Raw genomic sequence first — 19,250 nt, 5'->3', positions numbered from 1 at the left:
CCCTCGAGGGCCTGCGCCGAGGCCACGCCTTGCTGCCCGCCGATTGGCTCAGCCCGCTCCGCCTGGAGTCACTTCCGTCTGGCACGCGGCCCCGGCCACGCCCCTGTCTTGCGGCCCGGCCGACTTTGTGAGTTTGGGGGATTGTTGCGTCTGATAACCAGGCTCAAAAAGGGCACCCCTGCCGGGCTGGCGCTCAGTCTCCCCCGTCCATCACCCGCAAGATGATGGCGTCTTCAGCGCCGCGCACGACGCCTCTCCGCTGCGGCGTGAGCCCCAGTGCCTTCCAGTGGTTCCTGATTGGGATCTTTGCGGTGGCGGTGGCAGTCCTGCTGTCTCCATACTCCGGTAGGAGCCTGGAGAGGGTGCACGCGCCCGCGGCGAGCCTGGAGTTGTGCTGGGTCGGGGAATTCGGTGGGAGGCGCGGGGCTGGCTGAGCCTGAGTCCCGCCGGGTTCAGAGGCCCGGGCTCGCCTGGGGGAGGTGGGGGGGCTGCAGTGCGCGGTTCCAGGGCGCGCGTGCGGAGCGTGGGGCTGAGGGGACCACGCAGTGTCCTGGGTGAAGGCTTGGTTGGTGGGCGTCGCTGGGCAGGGATGGTGGGCGTGCAGGGTGTTTACCGTCGGCCTAGCTCTGTGGCTAGCAAAAGCTTGCAAGTCGTCTCCCGGATGGAGTCAAATCCGATGGCAAGGGCGCACGGGTGCTCCAGCTGAGGACTTGCTCTGGAGTGCCCAGGGGCAGGTGGGGGTGTTGCTAGGGCCCGTGCAGTGCCAGTGGGGAAGAGTTTGCCCTGTGTTTCCTGGACGGAGAGGTGCCTGGGAGAGTGGGGTGCTCTTTGGGGTTTTGGTAGTACTCGAGATAAGGGTAACAGATCTGGATGGACTGGGCTGCAGGAGCCCGGGCCAGGCGTTGCTAAAGGCGTGGTGTGCAGATGTGGCTCTGTGATGCTCAGAGGTAGGAAGCTCACTGTTTGCATTCTCTGTCTGGGCTCGGGGCTGGGTGGTCTTTGGGACGGGCAGGCTGCCCTTGTGCTCAGGATTAGCAGACTCTCAGTGTGGGTGTAGAGGGTTGGAAGGAGACTGGAGGTGTAGCTCCAGCGGTAGAGCTCCTGCCTAGCAAGCATTAAATCCTGAGTTTAAAACTCAAGTACCACATATATATATATATATATATATATATATATATATATATATATATATATATATGGAGAGAGAGAGAAAGGACCACTGTGAAAGGTCCACTGCCTTTAAAATCTTCAGTGAAATATTGCTGCCTGAGCTAGAGTTGGTCTTGGTTTACAAGTGTCTGTTTCTTTTTATTATTGTTGCTGGGTTTTTTGTTTTACTTTGGTCCATAGAGTTAGTTATCTTCCGATTCCAGCCGACGTTGACAATAATGTACCTGATTACCTAATGACTTTTGGACATTGTTTTCCTTCTTTTCATTAAGCAACCGAAATGACACTGGTAGCCAAAACTAATGAGAAATTAGTATCCCAAGAAAGGAACGATAAATAACATTAATCTGGTTTTTTCCCCTACAGCTCATAAACTAAAGCTGAAGTCAATCCCAGCAGGTTTTGTTGTGTTTCACTGAATGGAATAAATACTTTTAAAAAGTACATGTTTATTGCATAAAACCTCCACACAGAACAACCGGTTTTCTTTTCCTTTGTTTTTCAATGCACTTTTCATGTTTCTAAGCCCGTTATGCATAGGACACCCTTACATGCACAATTTGTATGCTTCATTTTTTTTCTTTAGCATTCACTCAACAATATTTGCCATCTGTGTCCAGGTCCTGGGCTTGTCCTGAGATGTATCCAGTAGGCAAAAACAGACCATTCTTAGTTTCATAATCCTTTCACTAGTTCTGTACATACATGCACACACATAAATATCTTTTGCTCACTGCTCTATCCCCAGTGCCATACACATAGTGGCAATCTGTAAATATTTGCTAAGATTTATTGGGAGTGGCAGACAAGCAAAGCATAATGCTAATGAATATATTACAAACCAAGAGGCATGCTCTGGAGGATGGAGCATGCCTCTCTGACTGCATTTAACAAATGATTGGAAATAGGGCAGACGTTTCTATACACCAAACAAGCTGAACTCTGTTCCTTTGGGGTATCTGTTCTTGCTTCCTCCCCCACCCCGACACACACCCCTTAGAACTTTCTCCTTTTGCCTCACTGCATAATTGGTTCTGTGTACCTGCAGATTCAACTGAAATGTTACCGTTGGAGATCTTCTCGGACTATCCTCTCTCCCGTAGACATACACACCAGCTCAAATCCCCTCTGACTTGTAATCAACCTTCTAAAACTATCTTTTTTCTGTCTCTGTTTTATGGTTCCACACTTTTTTTTTTTTGCCATGCTCTTATATAACCATTATTATCAGAAAATTCAGTATCATATTTGGCTAGGGTTTAGAGAACAGGGGAAGTTTATTCCTGCATCCAGTTCTTTGAAGAGCCATGCTTAAGATGGCCTGTCAGTGGTGCTAAGACAGGGCCAGTTGAGGGTCATATAGACTTTCCAGGGCTGCTCATACTCCAGTCTTGATTCTTACTGATCATTAAAGAGTGCATTTCAGGGCTGGCAGAGTGGTTCAAATGGTAAGAGCACCTGCTTAGTAAACGTGAGACCCTGAGTTCAAACTTCAGTGCTGCAAAAAATAAAAGAGTCCATTTCAAAAGGGAATGGAGGGAGGAGGAGCACTGGGGATAAGAAAACAAAAGGAATCTTTTTAAAAGATAATGTTTAGAACAGACTTTAAGCTAGAAGCTTAAGAAGACTATGAAAGCTATTTGACATAGAGCAAAATAGACAAAATAAATGAGGTACAATGTGGAAGGTAAAGAAATTAAAGATGAAGATAAAAAGCAGAGGGGGTAAATCTAAGGTTGAAAATTAATGTTAAAATATATCTGAAGCCTAAAAAAGTCCAATGAAAACTCACTATGCTAAGCAGAGGGGAATAGATGGATAAAATAAGTAGTCCATTTTTGAAGCACCTCGCCTTCATGAGTAAAAGGTTTTGTAAGCAGACAGTCATGTGCATGGGAGATCTGCCACCTTAAAGATAGTTGCTAAATGGGACAAGATTGTAGGGGGAATATTGGTCAGATTTTGGGATCAGTCTCCATCTTCCACAAGAGACAAAACCCACAATCTCTTGTTGTGTATGGACTCATCTGCCTATTTTAGGTCTTTTTCTTCTTTCCAATCAAAGAAGCCAAGGTTAATAAGTGCTTACAGGGTGGTTTCTCAGTCCCTTACTCTTTATGCTACAATGGCTAAGGGAACATTCTTTATCTGGCCAACCCTCATTTCTCCAGTGCATAAAGCTGTAAGATAATCGTTTTCAACATGAAATTCATTACAGTGTGTTCTTTGCCATTCTTTTGTGTCTAACAGCAGTGGTACTGTGACTAACACATTTTCTTGAGTAGTTACCATGAAGGACATATGGTTCTAGATGTGGCCACATGGATGAAGGACTCCGCCATGTCAACTAAAGCATGTGATAGTTACCTGAGCAATCATGCAGAGGGGAGTACAAGGGAAGGGACTGTTCACTCCTTCCCAGGAGCAGACAAAAATGTTTTCCTAGAGATGAAGATGGATGGATTAAATCCAGGAAGATAAGAGGTGAGCAGGAGTTGTAACCTATCCAAGAGGAAGGGTGTCAGAGCTGAGGAAGCAGTGTGAGCAGAGGCTCCCAAATGTATCACAGCTGGACTGTCAAGCTACTCAGCATGGGGAAAAGGACACAAGAAAAAGGAAGAGGGTGAGATCACAGAGTAAATAGTCATGAGAAACAGCAAACTAGTCAGTACTACATAGTCACTATATAAACTCAGACCCTGGTGTTATTACCTGTCCTTTAGGGCAACTTGAGCCCTTTGTTCCATATAGGAATCTAAACTAAGGTTGTTTTAATTTCCCCCAGTACAGTAGAAGGCAATGTCTGGAGGAGAAAAAAACAGAATAAGAAGGTGTTAGATTGTAGCATTTCCAGATGAAACATGATAAGGGGACATGGTGGCGGTGGTTTCCAGTGTGGCCTGGGAGCCAGGCTGCCCAGCTTGACATCTAGGTCTGGCACTTACTTGAAATTATTCTTGAGCAGGTTGGTTCACATTATGACACCTCGGTTTGCTCATCTGAAAGACGCAGGAACCGTCTCCATCTCAGCACAATCAGGAAACAGTGCTCACTACAGGGGATGCTTAATATTTGCCACTTCTAAAATCGTTTAAGTCATCATCACTGTTGTCATAGGAAACAAGTTGTGAGATCTGTCATTACTTCAGGAAAAAACAGAACCCACAGCCCGTGGCATTTACCTACAGTGTGTGGCATTCACCTTTGGTGATGTTAAAATGCCATTTCTAATGACAGCAGAACTGCAGAATGGGTTCATCATAAGCTACTGAAATGCAGATATATTTTGATGTGAAAGAAATAAAAACTCTGATACAGGGAAATGTTTATAACTAAACTTACAAAATTCTGAAGACTGGCATAAAAACAGCAAAGAAAATGTGATTTGCGACTATCATGAAAACAAATTGGCTGATTTTTTTATCTAAGAGTATATAGAACCAATAACAGTACCCACTGAGTGCTGGTCCTAAGTCCTAGAGCTGCACTGGTGAATGATATATGATCTTTATGAAGGTGATAGTCTCATAGGGAATATAAACAACAAACATGCACAATATGAAAAATGCTAGGAAAAAAAGTAAATTAAGGCCTCATAAAAGCACCTAACCAATTTTTTTGAGTCAAGAAGCTTCAAAGAAGTGTCATCTGAGATGGAGCTGGGAGGATACAGGATAAGAGGAATGGCACTGTCTCTGGTCAAAAGCAAAATTATGCCTAGAGGCCTAGAGTACTGAAAAGTACAACCCAAACAGACACTCCAAATAATTTTCAGTATGGCCAGACAAGGTGGGACATATCTATAATCCCAGCTACTCAGTATAGGAATATCAAGGTTTGAGGCTAGCCCTGGAAAAGTTAGCATGACCCTATCTCAAAAACAAGCTGGGCTTGACAGCACATGGTCTGTGCTACTTGGGAGGTGGCAGTAGGAGGCTCGCAACCCAGGCAAAAGCATAAGACCCTATCTGAAAATTAAATTAAAAGCAAAAAGACTGGGGGGTGGCCCAAGTGGTAGAGAACTTGCCTAGCAAGCATGAGGCCCTGAGTTCAATCCCCAGTACCAAAAAAAAGAAAAAAAAGTATCATTTGAAAATAGTGGACAAGCATGACCAGGGTCTGTGGATAGTTAGGGACTTTAAAGATCAGCTGTATTAAGGAGCCTTAGGCATTATCATGAGGGCAGTACAAAGCTAGTGAAAAATTTCTGTCTTGGGAGAGCTTTGATTACTGTATCATATGAATATTAAATGTGAAAAATGAATGCAATGAAGGGTAACAAGATAGGCTAGGATATCTAGGCAGAAACACTTGTCTTAATTCAGATGAGAAATCCTAGGGGCTAGAATCAGAAGTAAAAACATACAGCTAGAAAGACTGAAAGGCATTTCACTTGTGGAGACATATCTTGTTTGATGGCCATGTGCAAATATGAATCCAAGTGACCACACTCAAGCTTCACTGTGTTATGGGAGGTGGTGTGACACATTCCAGGTGGAGCTGCATGGGAGGCAACTGAGTACAGTAGATCCTTGGTATCCATGGATCTGTGGTTCCAAGGAGACCACTGTGGAGGAAACACCGCAAATCCTTGAGTTTAGCAGATACTGTGGATGCTTGATTCATTTTCCCCATGTCACCCAACTTCCACTAAAGATGAGCCTTTAAACAAATCTCACATTTTCACTTAAAATCAAGCACATTAACTTTGCTTTGCATTTTGGACACCATTTGCTTTTTGGAAGGCAGCTTGTCACAAAATTAAGAGCAGGAAAACACTCAGCAGATCAGAAGATTTAAACACAACTAACAATGAGACTGATTAAAGCTTCTCTATCTCACCTGCGCTGTGTAATGCACATGGGATTTGAATTTTTTGTTTTTTAAGTATTTAATTTATTCATTTATTTTGATCATGCTTGGTCAAAACTGCATGTAAGGCCAAGCACAGGGAGCTCATGCCTGTAATCTTAGCTACTGGGCAGGCAGAGATCGGAAGGATCATAGTTCAAGGCCATCCTAGACAAATATTTCATAAGACCCCATCTCATCCAATGGCTGGGAGCAGTGTTGTATGCCTGTCATCCCAGCTATGTGGGAAGCATGAACAGGAGGATCACTGTCCAGGCCAATCTGGCATAAAGGAAGACCCTATTTTCAAAATAATCAATGCCTAAAGGGCTGGAGGTGTGGTTCAAGTGGTAGAGTAACTGCCTAGCAAGCACAAAATCCTGAGTTCAACCCCCAGTACTGCCAAGAAAAGAAAAATGTGTGTAATAAATCCACAAGTAAGGCAGGCTACTATAGATAGACTTGGCACCCCCACTAGGGACTCAGGATGGAGAAAGGGGCTGTTTGTCATGGGAAGTGGGCCTGCAGAATGAAGAAACAAGAGGTCTTCAAACAGAACCCTTATGGACATCCTGGATCCCCTGGGGCAAAGAGAACTGAGGAGAAGCTGAAAACCAGGTTGGTGTCCTCTCCAGGAAGCCAAGGAGAGAGAGCTTCAGGTAGGAGGGATTGATAGCTCCAGATGTCATCGAGAGGGTAAGGACACTCCTGAGGAAGAGACTGATAACATAAATTTAACAGGGACGATGCCATTTAAATGACTTTAAAGTGATCGGTATGATTTTTGTGGGTCTGGAACTGAATGGGAAATGAAATATAAAATTGTCAGATTATTGATGGGAGGGTGCATTTTGAGGCAGCAAAGGAGGTTAAAAACAGATTGTGGATGAGATCATCAGGTGTCATTGTAGTTCCAGTGGTGGTCAGATGCCAGAAGTTTCTAGTGATATCTGGGCAGGGAGGATGGTGAGTGCATGTGTCAGAGAATTAATTCTTGTAAGTACGTATAACTGTAGGGAAGGTGAAAGCTCAGGTGATGCAATGTAGTGAACAAATTCATTTTATTGAAACTGACCTGGGATAGCCTATCATATTATAATAGTGATATCTGTTGTAAAAGTGTAATATTGGGGCTTAAAATAAATTACATTGCAAAATGTCTACAAAAAAGCTGGGAATGTTTCATTTGAAAATCTAAATAGGAAAAAAATTCAGTGTTCTGAGCAAGAAATGAAATTTAATTATAAAGTGTGATATTGAACTTACTATTTAATGCTTATAATCCACTGATTGACAAACCAAGTTTTAACTCTGCACACTGTTGAATGGATGTCTTTCTTGATGCATGCTAGAGAGAAAGACATTTCAAGTTAGTTGAATGAACTAAGCCATCTGGTTGACATTTCTTTTTCTACAGGTAGCAATGTATGGGGGAGTCAAGTTAGGAATCTTCTCTTTATCTGCTTCCAAGATGGTTACTGAAATTGAAAATATAACACAAAGGATATTTATATAATTTCATTGACATGCTATTACTTGGTTTCTATCTGGGTGGCTCCAGAAAATTCTAGAATGCTCCAGATGCTATGCATTTGTATCTATGACAGACAAGTGCTCTGCCACTAAGGTACATCCCCAGCCAGCCAGCCATTTGTATCTAGAACAGAATTAAATGTGTAACCCAGAATATTCAGTAAATTTAATGTTAGCAACAAAATTCAAGTCTATATTGTCTTTTTAACAATGCTTTTAATTACTAAGGCTATTTGTTTGCCTTGCTCTTTTGTTTTAGACAGTTGATTGAGGAATGTTCAGAGGAACGGTCAGCTCAATAGCAGAAATGTTGAAAGCGTATTGCCAATAGGCGAATTCCAGAACACAATGCGAGTAGAATGTTGTGAGGTGTGTAGAGAGAATTTTAGAGCTAGACTCTGACATGAAATGAAAGTTTAGATTCTCTTGACCAATCTTTCCAAGATCCAGGAAGTAAAAAAAGAAAAGGCTCCTCAGAGATGAAACAGACTTGTCTGTTTAGGTCCTTACCTTACGAGAGGCGTGGCAGTCTTTTGGCAGTATACACCTTTACTTCATGTCTCCATCTTATTTTACATAATAAGAGCATAATTTTTCTTACAGTTTTTTTTTTAGAGTGCACAGATAATTATAAAAGGAAGAAGAATTGCTGAAGTAGAAGTTGTCAACCATTCTAGGGAAGAAAAAGAACTACAAAAAACAAACAGCTGGGGATGTGGCTCAAATTGTAGAGTACCTGCCTACCAAGCAAGTACAAGGTCCTGAGTTCAAACTCGAGTACTGCTAAAAAAAAAAAAAAAAATCCTCCCACAAATGCAGAAGTAAAACATTCTCCAACACAGTGATGCACTAGCTTTACCACAGGGATATGCTGAGTAAACAGCCCCACCACTACCTCAGGGAGCTTCTAAGAGGAATGCATGATGCAATGACCAGTGAGAGAAGAATAAATTATAGTTGATGTGTAAGAAAGAAAAAAATTATGTAAGGCTATCCAACGCAGTAAATTTTTATATTTAAACTGCATCTATTCACTTACAAGATGTGCAGTGCACTTACATGAAACACACTGAAATGCTTCAGTTCTTCTTTCCGTCTGTGAAATCCACAATGCTTATTTAATCATCACCTCTTAGCACAGCAGTTTTGAGTACCCACTGGATACAGAGCATAGCAGAAAAAAAGAAGACATAATCCCTGACCCAAGAACTTGCTTTCAAAGGGAAGACTGACCTGAACTCACATAAACCTTGTCACAAGTTTGTGTTTCAGACCACGAAAGAGTAATCAAAGCAGATGCTACCTATGTACTAGATAAAACTTCTTAGGAGAGGGTAGTTTTGAAATGAATTTAGATAAAGCAGGGAAGACCAAAAACATTGATAGTAACTCTTCAGTTTACTGAAGAATAAAAGCTCACTTTATTCTGAAGTAAGCCAAACCCAGCAGGATGCTATTTTAAATGAGTAAACGGGTATTCTTGCACGACAAGCAAGGGGTACTTTTGCTACTCCCACCACTTGGATAAAAGCATAGAACAATCATTTTAAATCTTGCCAGAGAGCTTTTCTTTTTTTTTCCTATCCTGCCTGCTGCCACACCACAGTCCCTGGTTGTTGAAAGTGGTACATGTACTCCACCTTCGTGTTCTTTCTCCCCATTCCTAGATGCTTGTGAATTGCCCCCACCATTTGAAGGTATGGAGCCCACTACTACACCCAAACCCTATTATGAGGTTGGGGAAAAATTACAGTATAAGTGTAAAAAAGGATATCTATATCTGCTCCCGTATCTCACCATTGCTACCTGTGAGCGGAATCATTCATGGACACCTATTACAGATGACGGTTGTCTTAGTAAGTAAACATTGATTTTTTGTTTTGCTTGTTCTAGAGCTATTCACACATTTCAGGGTGTATATGGCAATGATAGCTTTCTCACATGAAACAAGATTTTGGATTAAATGGGTTTTTTTTCAGGCTTTGAGAAACTTGTGGGGAATTTTTTTCTTGGCAATTGCTTGTCTATGATTTTTACATTTGCCCTTAAAATAGTCGTTAAATTAAGAAAATAATGTTTCATTAATTCAAAAGAGCAATGCAGAATTTTGGCTTTGATTCCAGTATGTTCTGAAACTAGATTTTAAAATTTCACAATTCTTTTCTTTTAGAACACCAGTGTAATTTTCTATATAATCCTCCGTATGGCCAAGTACACTATATAACTGGAGGTTTTTCATGGGGAAATAAGGTTCTCTTTACTTGTCATGAGGGGTAAGTTGCTCCTTAGAAGAAATAAGGTAAATTTACTGATGCCATGTGTTTTGCTTTTGTTAAGGATGCATGTAAACTTGTTTTAATTTTACTTTCTTTGTAACAAGTTGTCCTTCTAGCTGAACAACCTTTGGCTACTTTATGGGGACAGGAGAGGTGTGAAATAAGTAACTTCAAGTTCAAGCGAAGCAAAGATGATACCTGCCGTAACTAATAATAAGTCTGTTACAGGCATTAAGAATGGAGTAATTAGGCCGGGCACTGGTGGCTCATGCCTGTAATCCTAGCTGCCCAAGAGGTAGAGATCAGGAGGTTCACAGTTTGAAGCTAGCCCCGGCAAATAGTTCTGTGAGACCTTATCTTGAAAAACCCTTCACAAAAATAGGGCTGGTGGAGTGGCTCAAGGTGAAGCCCTTGAGTTCAGGCCCCAGTGCTGCAAAAACAAAAGAGTGGAGTAAGCACGGTGACTTTATCCTTCCCAACCAAGTGCATTGTGCTGCCAACTCTTAGAGTTGAAGTCGGGCTCATAGAAATGGGAGGTAGAACTGCCAGCCACGATACTGTTCTGTCCTAGAACTCTGTAAGGTATAAACCAGACCATCATGTCGATCATAGTTCTTCAGTTGCAAACATTTTTGAGACTATTACAAAGAAGTAAAGCACCTCAAAAAGAGGCACTAGACGCTCAATAGCAGCCCTTGTTCTCTAGGGCTCTTTTAGTGGTACATATTGGGGCTGTCAGGCACTTATGGAACATGTACATTTAGGGAGATAATGTGATACACTACAAGGCATTAGAAACGAGAGTGAGCCTTGGGGAAAGTGAGCCGAGACTATCCACAGGGAGTTTCACTGACTATTTTTTTTAAGTTGATCAAATAAAAACATTGCAGCATTCAGCTGGTAGTTGTACAGAGAGAGCTTGTTAGACACTTTGAGGACCCAAATGTTTAAGACATAAACCCTTCTCAAAAAAGTTGTAGTCTCATCATGAAACACAATATAAGGACTGGAGGTGTGACTTAAGTGGTAGAGTGCCTGCCTTCAAGTGCAAAGCCCTTAGTTCAAACCCTAGTGTGTGTGTGTGTGTGTGTGTATATGTGTGTATGTGTGTGTATTTGCAGAGATCTAGCAAAGTAAAACAGTAAATGGTAAATGAGAAGTACCAGATAAGTAGAATAATTTATGATGAGAGTGAGTACAGAAGGAGAGTCTGTGAATTTAAATCACTGAGGAAGATTTCATTGCATAGAAGTATGCCCCAGTCATTCCTAGAAAGACACTGATCTAAACAACATTAATAAGAGCTGGTACTTGCCTAGCACTTACTATGTGCTGAATACTAACTCATTTTTTGAACAACCCTTTGAGGCATATATTTATATCTTCTTTTAGTTGATGGGGAAACTGAGTAAGAGAGACTTTAAATGGCTTGCCCAAGCTCAAGCAGCTGGTCAGTCATGAGCAGAGACTGGAGCGCCAGTAGTACTGGAAGGGCTCATTTTTACTGGTCCAGTAGAGTGTATGAGCAAAGGCAGAGAAACTAATTTGTAATGTGATAGCCAAGTTATGGAAACAGCCAAGATGCCCCAGCACTGACGAATGGATTAAGAAAATGTGGTATCTATACACAATGGAATTTTATGCAGCCATGAAGAAGAACGAAATGTTATCATTCGCTGGTAAATGGATGGAATTGGAGAACATCATTCTGAGTGAGGTTAGCCTGGCTCAAAAGACCAAAAATCGTATGTTCTCCCTCATATGTGGACATTAGATCAAGGGCAAACACAACAAGGGGATTGGACTATGAGCACATGATAAAAGCGAGAGCACACAAGGGAGGGGTGAGGATAGGTAAGACACCTAAAAAACTAGCTAGCATTTGTTGCCCTTAATGCAGAGAAACTAAAGCAGATACCTTAAAGCAACTGAGGCCAATAGGAAAAGGGGACCAGGAACTAGAGAAAAGGTTAGATTAAAAAGAATTAACCTAGAAGGTAACACCCACGCACAGGAAATCAATGTGAGTCAATGCCCTGTATAGCTATCCTTATCTCAACCAGCAAAACCCCTTGTTCCTTCCTATTATTGCTTATACTCTCTCTACAACAAAATTAGAGATAAGGGCAAAATAGTTTCTGCTGGGTATTGAGGGGGGGAGCGGGAGGGGGTGGAGTGGGTGGTAAGGGAGGGGGTGGGGGCAGGGGGGAGAAATAAACCAAGCCTTGTATGCACATATGAATAATAAAAGAAAAATGAAAAAAAAAATAATTTGTAATGTGATTGCAGGAGATAGCAAAGACTAACAGACTGATAGGCAACAGCAAATGTACCTAGACATCCTAGCTCTTGGGCATGTGTCTTCATGTAGAGAAACTCTTCATTTGATTAAATTGCAGATTAATTTAGCACTTTATATGTCATTTACAAAATTTCTCCCTCAAACTACTGCAGTGTAGAAAAATAACTGTCTAGGAGTTTCTTTCAGGCCAGGCATGGTGGCTCACACTTAAAATTCTAGCTACTAAGGAGGCAAGATCCCATCTCAACCTATAGATGTGTGTGGTTGGCACACGTCTATCATGCCAGATACATACAAAGCATATGTAGGAAGATTGTGGTCCTGTCCAGCCTGGGCAAAAAGATCCTATTCCAAAAATAACTAAAGCAAAAAGAGCTGGGGGGGGGGTAGAACACCTGCCTGGCAAGTGTGAGGCCTTGAGTTCAAACCCCAGTACCATGAATAAACAAATAATAAAAATAAAACCTTCCTTCATTATTATGTGCATCTTAACTGCTAAAGAAAACAGTAACTTTTTCTTTGCTTACTTAGTTATTACTTAATTGGTAATGCAACTCTGAATTGTGAGCTTAAAGATGATGATGCATTTTGGGACAGTAATCCCCCACGATGTGAAAGTAAGTAAATTCTTTTTCAATTTATTTATCTGTATTGTTGTGCTGGGTTGTACATTGTGGCATTTATAAACGTTCTTACAATATATCAAATATATCATACTTGAATTCACCCCTTCCATCATTCTCTTTTATCCCCCCTCCCCCCCATTCCTGGAATAGTTTCAGCAGGTCTCATTTTTCCATTTACACACATACATACACACTATTTGTACCATATTCCCCTCCTACACCCTTCTCCCACATCCTCCGCCCTCCCACTACTACCAATTGTCCCCCTCCCCAGGCAGGACCTTTTCTGCCCTCCTGTTCTCTGATTTTGTAAAAGAAAGGAAAAAAATGATATTTCTGTTTAAGATATCTGTGCAGGTAGTTTCCTTGTGACATTTCCATGTATATAGCAAATTCTCTCTTTAAAATTTAGACTGGCAGTTCTCAAGCATTTTGGTCTTGGGACCCCTTTATGCTCCAAAGAGTACTCCAAAGAGTTTTTCTTTATGTGGGTTTTATCTGTTAATATTGACCATACTGGAATTAAAATGGAAAGGTTTAAAAAATAATTATTAATTCATGTAAAGACAATAAATTAAATACATGTTAATATATGTAATATATTTGTAATGAAATTTTTTCTAAACCAAAAAAAAAATATACAACCAAAAATGATAGAATCGTGGCACTGATTTCCATTTTTGGCCTATTGTGTTATCAAGGTTTATAGCTTTTATAAAAAATTTCTGTACTATGAGGATGAGACTGAAAAATGCAGTATTTAGTATGATTGTGAACCATCAGTTTAGAGAATGAACTTAGGCTTATCTTTAATCACAAATATATTTTCTCATTCAAGTTGTCAGCATCTCTTATTATGACTAGGATAAAATAGTATGACCTTTCAAATAACTTATTGATATGTTGCACTTTAAAAGAAAATGAGTTTGGGGTTGGGTGCTATGGCTCACAGCTGTAATCCTAGATATTGAGAAGACTGAGGTTCGAGGCCAGCCCAGGCAAAAAGTTTGCAAGATCCCATTTCAGCCAATAGCCGAGCATGGTGGCATATACCTGTCATCCCAGCTATATAAGAAGCATAAATAGGATTTTGGTCCAGGGCAACAAGGCAAAAACTTGAAACTCTGTCCTAAAAATAACTACTGCAAAACTGACTGAGGGCATGGCTCAAGTGGTAGAGCACCTGCCTAGCAAGCAGGAGGCCTTGAGTTCAAAACCCTAATACCGCCAAAAAAATGAATAAATAAAAGAAAGTGAGTCTTTTCAGAAAGTTCATTTCTACATTAATAGTTTGAATTTTGGCTAATATATTTTGCCATAGAAAACCTCTTCTAGATGGATATTGTCCTATGTTGATGAGTTTATTGAAGGTAATTCATAGAACTTTGCTAATGTTGTCTTGATTTTTTACCTTACCTTTTTGCCTTTGATTCCCTTTTTCCCCCTTTTTAAAGAGATCTTGTGTGCACCACCTCCAAAAATAAAAAATGGAACACACACCTTCACTGATATAGAAGTATTTAAATATCGTGAAGCAGTAGTCTACAGTTGTGATCGTATCCCTGGACCAGATCAATTTTCACTTGTTGGAAAGAGTATGCTTTATTGTGCTGGTCACGGGGTCTGGAGTAGTGCTGCTCCTGAGTGCAAAGGTAATCATCTTTCCTTTTGTTACTTGTAATTACTGTGGAAATTTTCTGTAAGTAGGTGTACCTATAAGTAATCAAAACAGGTATATGTGTTTCCTCCTCTTATAAAATTTAATATAGGTCAAGTTTAATCAAAATCTGATTCTAGTTGTAGAGTTCCTTATCCTTCACTACACAACTTCTTGGCATTTCATTTTACACATTGAGAACTGCTATGTATGTGCATGAGTTAGGATGCTTTTATTTGAAAGAAACAAAACCCCCAACACATGCTGGCTTAAAACTAGGAAAGTATTATCTTGTGTTATAAGAAATCTAAGAGTTCTAGCTATAAGTAATGATACAGAATAGTGTAATAGAGTAACCCTCTCACTAATAAGACTGACTGATAAGCTTTGCACAAAATATATTTTTTTTAATCTTTACATGTTGAAGGCACTGAAGAGTGACCAAAAGCATGGGGACACTGGAAGGGATTTGCCCCTTGAGAGACAGTTACCACTGAATCACAGCAAAGTATATACTATTCAGGTATACATGGAACATCTCTAAGATAGAAGACTCTAGGCAATTAAAACAATTTTTAACAAACGGTTATTCAAAGTATTTTATCTGATCAGGAACAGATGAAAGTAGAAATCAAATAACAAAAATATCAAGAAAATCCCCAAATAACTGAAAATTACTCAAGGCAATTCTAAATAACCCATTGATGAAAGAAGTCAATAAGGAGATTAGAAACTGTTTTAAAATGAGTAAAAATCAAAACATCTCAAAATACCAAAATTTGTGGAATACAGCTAAAGTATTGCTTAGTGGAAGTTTATAGCATGAAATGCTTATGTTAGAAAAAAGTAAAAATAGAAAAGTTCCAAGTCAGTGACCTAAGTTTCTACCTTAAGAAACTAAAAAGAAGAGCAAATTAAACTCAAAACAAACAAATGGAAGGAAATGATAAAAACAGAGCTGATATCAATGAAACTGAAAAGAAGGGGGGAAAAAAGAGGAACTCAACCAACAGCTAGTTCTTAGGAAAGATGGATAAAGTACATAAGCCTATAGCCAAGATGACCAAAAAAAAAAAAAAAAAGACACAAATTATCAAGAATGAAAAAGAGGACTGGAGGTGTGGCTTAAGCATGAAAGCACCTGCCTTGTACAAGTGAAGCCCTCAGTTCATGCCCCAGTACTGGGGGAAAAAAAAAAGAATGAAAAAGAGCATGTCATTAAACATCCTGCAGACATCTAAGGGATGATAAGGGGATATTACAGTTTTATGTCCTTAAATGTAATAGCTTAAATGAATCTTATGTATTTTTGTAATTTGAATTCATGGCCTTCCTAGGCAAACACTCTACCACTTGAGCCATGTCTCCAGCCCAAAACTGATATATTTCTGAAAGGCACAAAATACCAAAACTCACTCAAGAATAAGATAATCTAACTATAGTTACAGATCTATTAAAGCAATACAATTTGTAGTTAATGGCCTTCCCATATAAAGAACTGCAGGCCTAGAGTTCTCACTGGAGAATTCTACAAAATATTTAAGAAATAACAGTGACTGTACACAACCTTTTACAAGAATATGCATGAGGAAGAAACACTTCTTGAACCATTTTATGAGGACAGCTTTGCCCTGATACCAAAAACTGGATAGAAGCAATATCCTCAATGAATATAAACTAAAAATATCTCAGCAAAACATTAGCAAATCCAATCCTATGACACATAAAAACAAAAATACATCATGACCAAGTAGGATTTATTCCATGGATGCAAGGTTGGTTCAGTGCAAAAATTAATCAGAGTGAATTACTGTGAAGAGATTATAGAGAAGATACCTTCCCATCTTAATAGATGCAAAAAAAAAAAAGTGTTTGACAGAATTCATCACTTTTTTCACAATAATGCTTCTCTGCAGACAAGGACTAGAAAATAACTGTCTCTAAACCTCACAAAAGGCATCTACAAAAATCCCACGGCCAACGTTATATTTAATGGCAAAAGACTCATTTCTTTCTAATTAAGAAAGGAACTAATTAAGGCAAAAATATCCACTTTGATCTATTCAGCATTGTACCCAGTAAGAACTACACACACACACACACACACACACACACACACACACACACACATATGACAGTATCAGGTACTGGCAGTTGGAACATATACTGCTGGTAAGAATGCAAAGTAGAACCCTTTGGGTCCCATTTGGCAATTTCTTATATACATGCACTTATGATACAACTCAGCAATCCAAGTGAACTAAAAACCAGTTCACACAGAAGTCTATATGAGGATGTTCATACCTGCCATATTCATAATCACCCCAGACAGGAAACAACCCACATATTATTCAGTTGGTGAGTGGATTAGCATCTTATGTTATGTCCAAATAGTGCAATAGCAGCCACAAAAAAGAGTGAACTCCTAGTAATGCAACACACAAATGGATTCCAAATGCACTGTCTGTATGAACTAATGATTTTCAAAAGACTGTCATCTATTTATATGACATCCTAAAAAAGCAACAACACTATTGAGAAAGAAAGCAGATCAGTGGTTGGTTGGCTGTGGGGGTGGGAGAGGAAGAGTGAATGAGGAGCAGGCATGAGAAGGTTTTGGAGAGTGGTGGAACTTTTCTATGTCTTTATTAGATGGTAGTTCCATGATTTTTACTTTACTTGCCCAAACTTGTACACTTGAAAGGATGAATTTTACTGTGTGCAAGTTATATCTAGTATATCTAACTTAAAATCATTAGAAACAACTAAACACAACAAATTAAAAGATCATTGAATTTGAGATATGGCAACAGAAATCCTACATGATCTGTAAAGAATATTTTAAGAGAACAGAGAGTCTTACAGATCCATAAGAGAACATAAATTGTACATGTCAAATGTACATCTAATTGGAGGTTCTAAAGAAGCTGCAAGAGAACAGTGTAGAAAATTATTTGAGTAAATACTGGCTAAAAATTATCCAAATTCAATTCAAAGAGTCAGTCTCAGATCCAGGAAATTCAGTGAACATTAAGCAAGGTGAATAAATTATTAAAATTTACAACAACAGCAACAAAAAATGCACATCAGTTTGTTAGTAGTTTGGTGAAAACATTAAAGGCAAAAGATAAAAACAAAAACCAGTAAGAAGAAAACAATAAAACTGTATTACAATCAGGAGGGTGAGCAAATGAGAATGATGGCTGACTTTCCTTAAAAAAAACTTGAAGCTGGAAGACAGTGGTGTTGGTTAAGGTACTAAAAGAATTCTGTATCAAGAAGAAATCCCACAAAATGGATGGTGAAATAAGTGGAAATAAAACTGAGACAATGGAGATTCCAAGATGGCGGCTAGAGGGAGGAAGCAGAAAGCGTACCTCCTATAGTGAAATCTTGGAGAAATGCTGGAGACACACCTTGCAGGCAAAACCACCGAGAAGAGGAAAACTTTGACCCCTCCACACATCCAGCCGGTGCAGAGAATCTCCACTTCACGTCAAACGGAGAAACCAGGAGGGCCCCCGGACCGCCAGTTGCCCACGCCCAGATGGCTTGGGAAGACACGGACAAGACTCTTTTTTTTTAATCTCTCTCTCCCGACCTTTGATGAGAAAACAACCAAACTACACCTGCATGCTGAAAAACTTACTGAAACTTTATTGCATTTGAACATGGGACACTTTGTGGGTTGTTTTTGTGTGTGTGCAGTTTTGTTCTACTTTATGCATCCCCTTTGATGAGACAACTACAGAACAACATCTGAGGAACCATCTCCAGGATTGGAGACTGAGGAGGACACCAAAATTATTAAGACTGAACTTCATTGCTTTTGAACTTGGAGATTTATTTTATTTTTTTAATTTTTTTCTATTTTACATTTTGTTTTATTTTATTTATGTATATATATTTCTTTCATTTACTTATTTTTTATTTTTATTATCTTTATTCTTTTTATTTTTTATTTTCAATCCTCTCTGTCTCTCTAATGCCTGTTCAACTAACTGTAGATTTGTACACCAAGGGTCCCTGTTTATACCTTTGAAACTTTTTTGTTTGATTCCTTGTTTTGTTTTTTCCTACTTGTCTATTTGTTTTTCGCTTTTTCTTTAACTTCTTGCTTTCCATCTCCTCTCACGCTTCCATTCTAAGTATTACCATTGTTATTATTACAAGCTAGAAAATACTTAAGTGCACACAGTATAGGGACAGTAACAACACCAAGGACAATGATGGGAAGACAGAAAAAACAGGGAAACCAGTTTCCCCACAGCAACCAGAGGGAAATGAAGAAAACAGATACTCAGATCCAGACTCCAACAAAATGAAGATAAACTATGCCAAAGAACCCAATGAAGCCCACAAGAATAATTTAAAAGAAGACATACTACAGGTACTCAATGAGAATTTTATAGTGATGATACTGGATATGGTCAACCAAAATGTACAGGACACACTCAAGAAATTCCAAGACAACAAAAATAGAGAATTTGAAAAAGCAAAAGAAGAAATAAAGGAAACCATAGAAGCACTGTATAAACACCAAAGTGAAACAGAGAACACGATTAATAAACAGATAAATGAACTCAGACAACATTAAAGAGGAAACCACCCAGGATATAGAAAACCTCAGAAAAAAGAACGAAACAGAACTACAAAACAAAAAGGAAGGCCAATCCAGCGGAATAGAACAAACAGACGACAGAATCTCAGAACTTGAAGATGAAATGATAATTAAAGGAAAAACCGAAGAACTATTAATTAAACAACTCAAGACATGTAAAAAGAAAATGTAAGAACTCACCGACTCCATCAAAAGACCAAACTTGAGAATCACA

General features: G+C 39.5%; 2 protein-coding genes across 4 annotated transcripts in view; both read left to right on the top strand.

The window, feature by feature from the left end:
* The window catches only part of Cr1 (complement C3b/C4b receptor 1 (Knops blood group)), a 120,193-nt gene extending 110,838 nt beyond the window's left edge, over nt 1–9,355 (top strand). Inside the window, exon 23 of the mRNA XM_074048437.1 lies at nt 9,222–9,355. The gene's annotated coding sequence lies outside the window, so the exon portion shown is untranslated. The remainder of the gene's footprint in view (nt 1–9,221) is intronic.
* Cd46 (CD46 molecule) overlaps nt 79–19,250 on the top strand; it is a 43,387-nt gene continuing 24,215 nt past the window's right edge. For 2 of the 3 annotated variants that reach the window (XM_020162298.2, XM_020162299.2), the window contains exons 1-5: nt 81–345; nt 9,222–9,410; nt 9,725–9,827; nt 12,664–12,749; nt 14,213–14,410. In XM_020162298.2, the coding sequence (XP_020017887.1) occupies nt 222–345; nt 9,222–9,410; nt 9,725–9,827; nt 12,664–12,749; nt 14,213–14,410 (700 nt within the window). In that variant the 5' untranslated portion in view covers nt 81–221. Of the gene's footprint in view, nt 346–9,221; nt 9,411–9,724; nt 9,828–12,663; nt 12,750–14,212; nt 14,411–19,250 lie in introns of all 3 variants that reach the window. The other variant, XM_074048443.1, reaches the window with a different exon arrangement.

Source organism: Castor canadensis, chromosome 11 (assembly GCF_047511655.1).
Source record: "Castor canadensis chromosome 11, mCasCan1.hap1v2, whole genome shotgun sequence".
Taxonomy (NCBI): Eukaryota; Metazoa; Chordata; class Mammalia; order Rodentia; family Castoridae; genus Castor; species Castor canadensis.
Note: the sequence above shows the minus strand (reverse complement) of the source record. Positions and strands in the feature narration are given on the sequence as shown.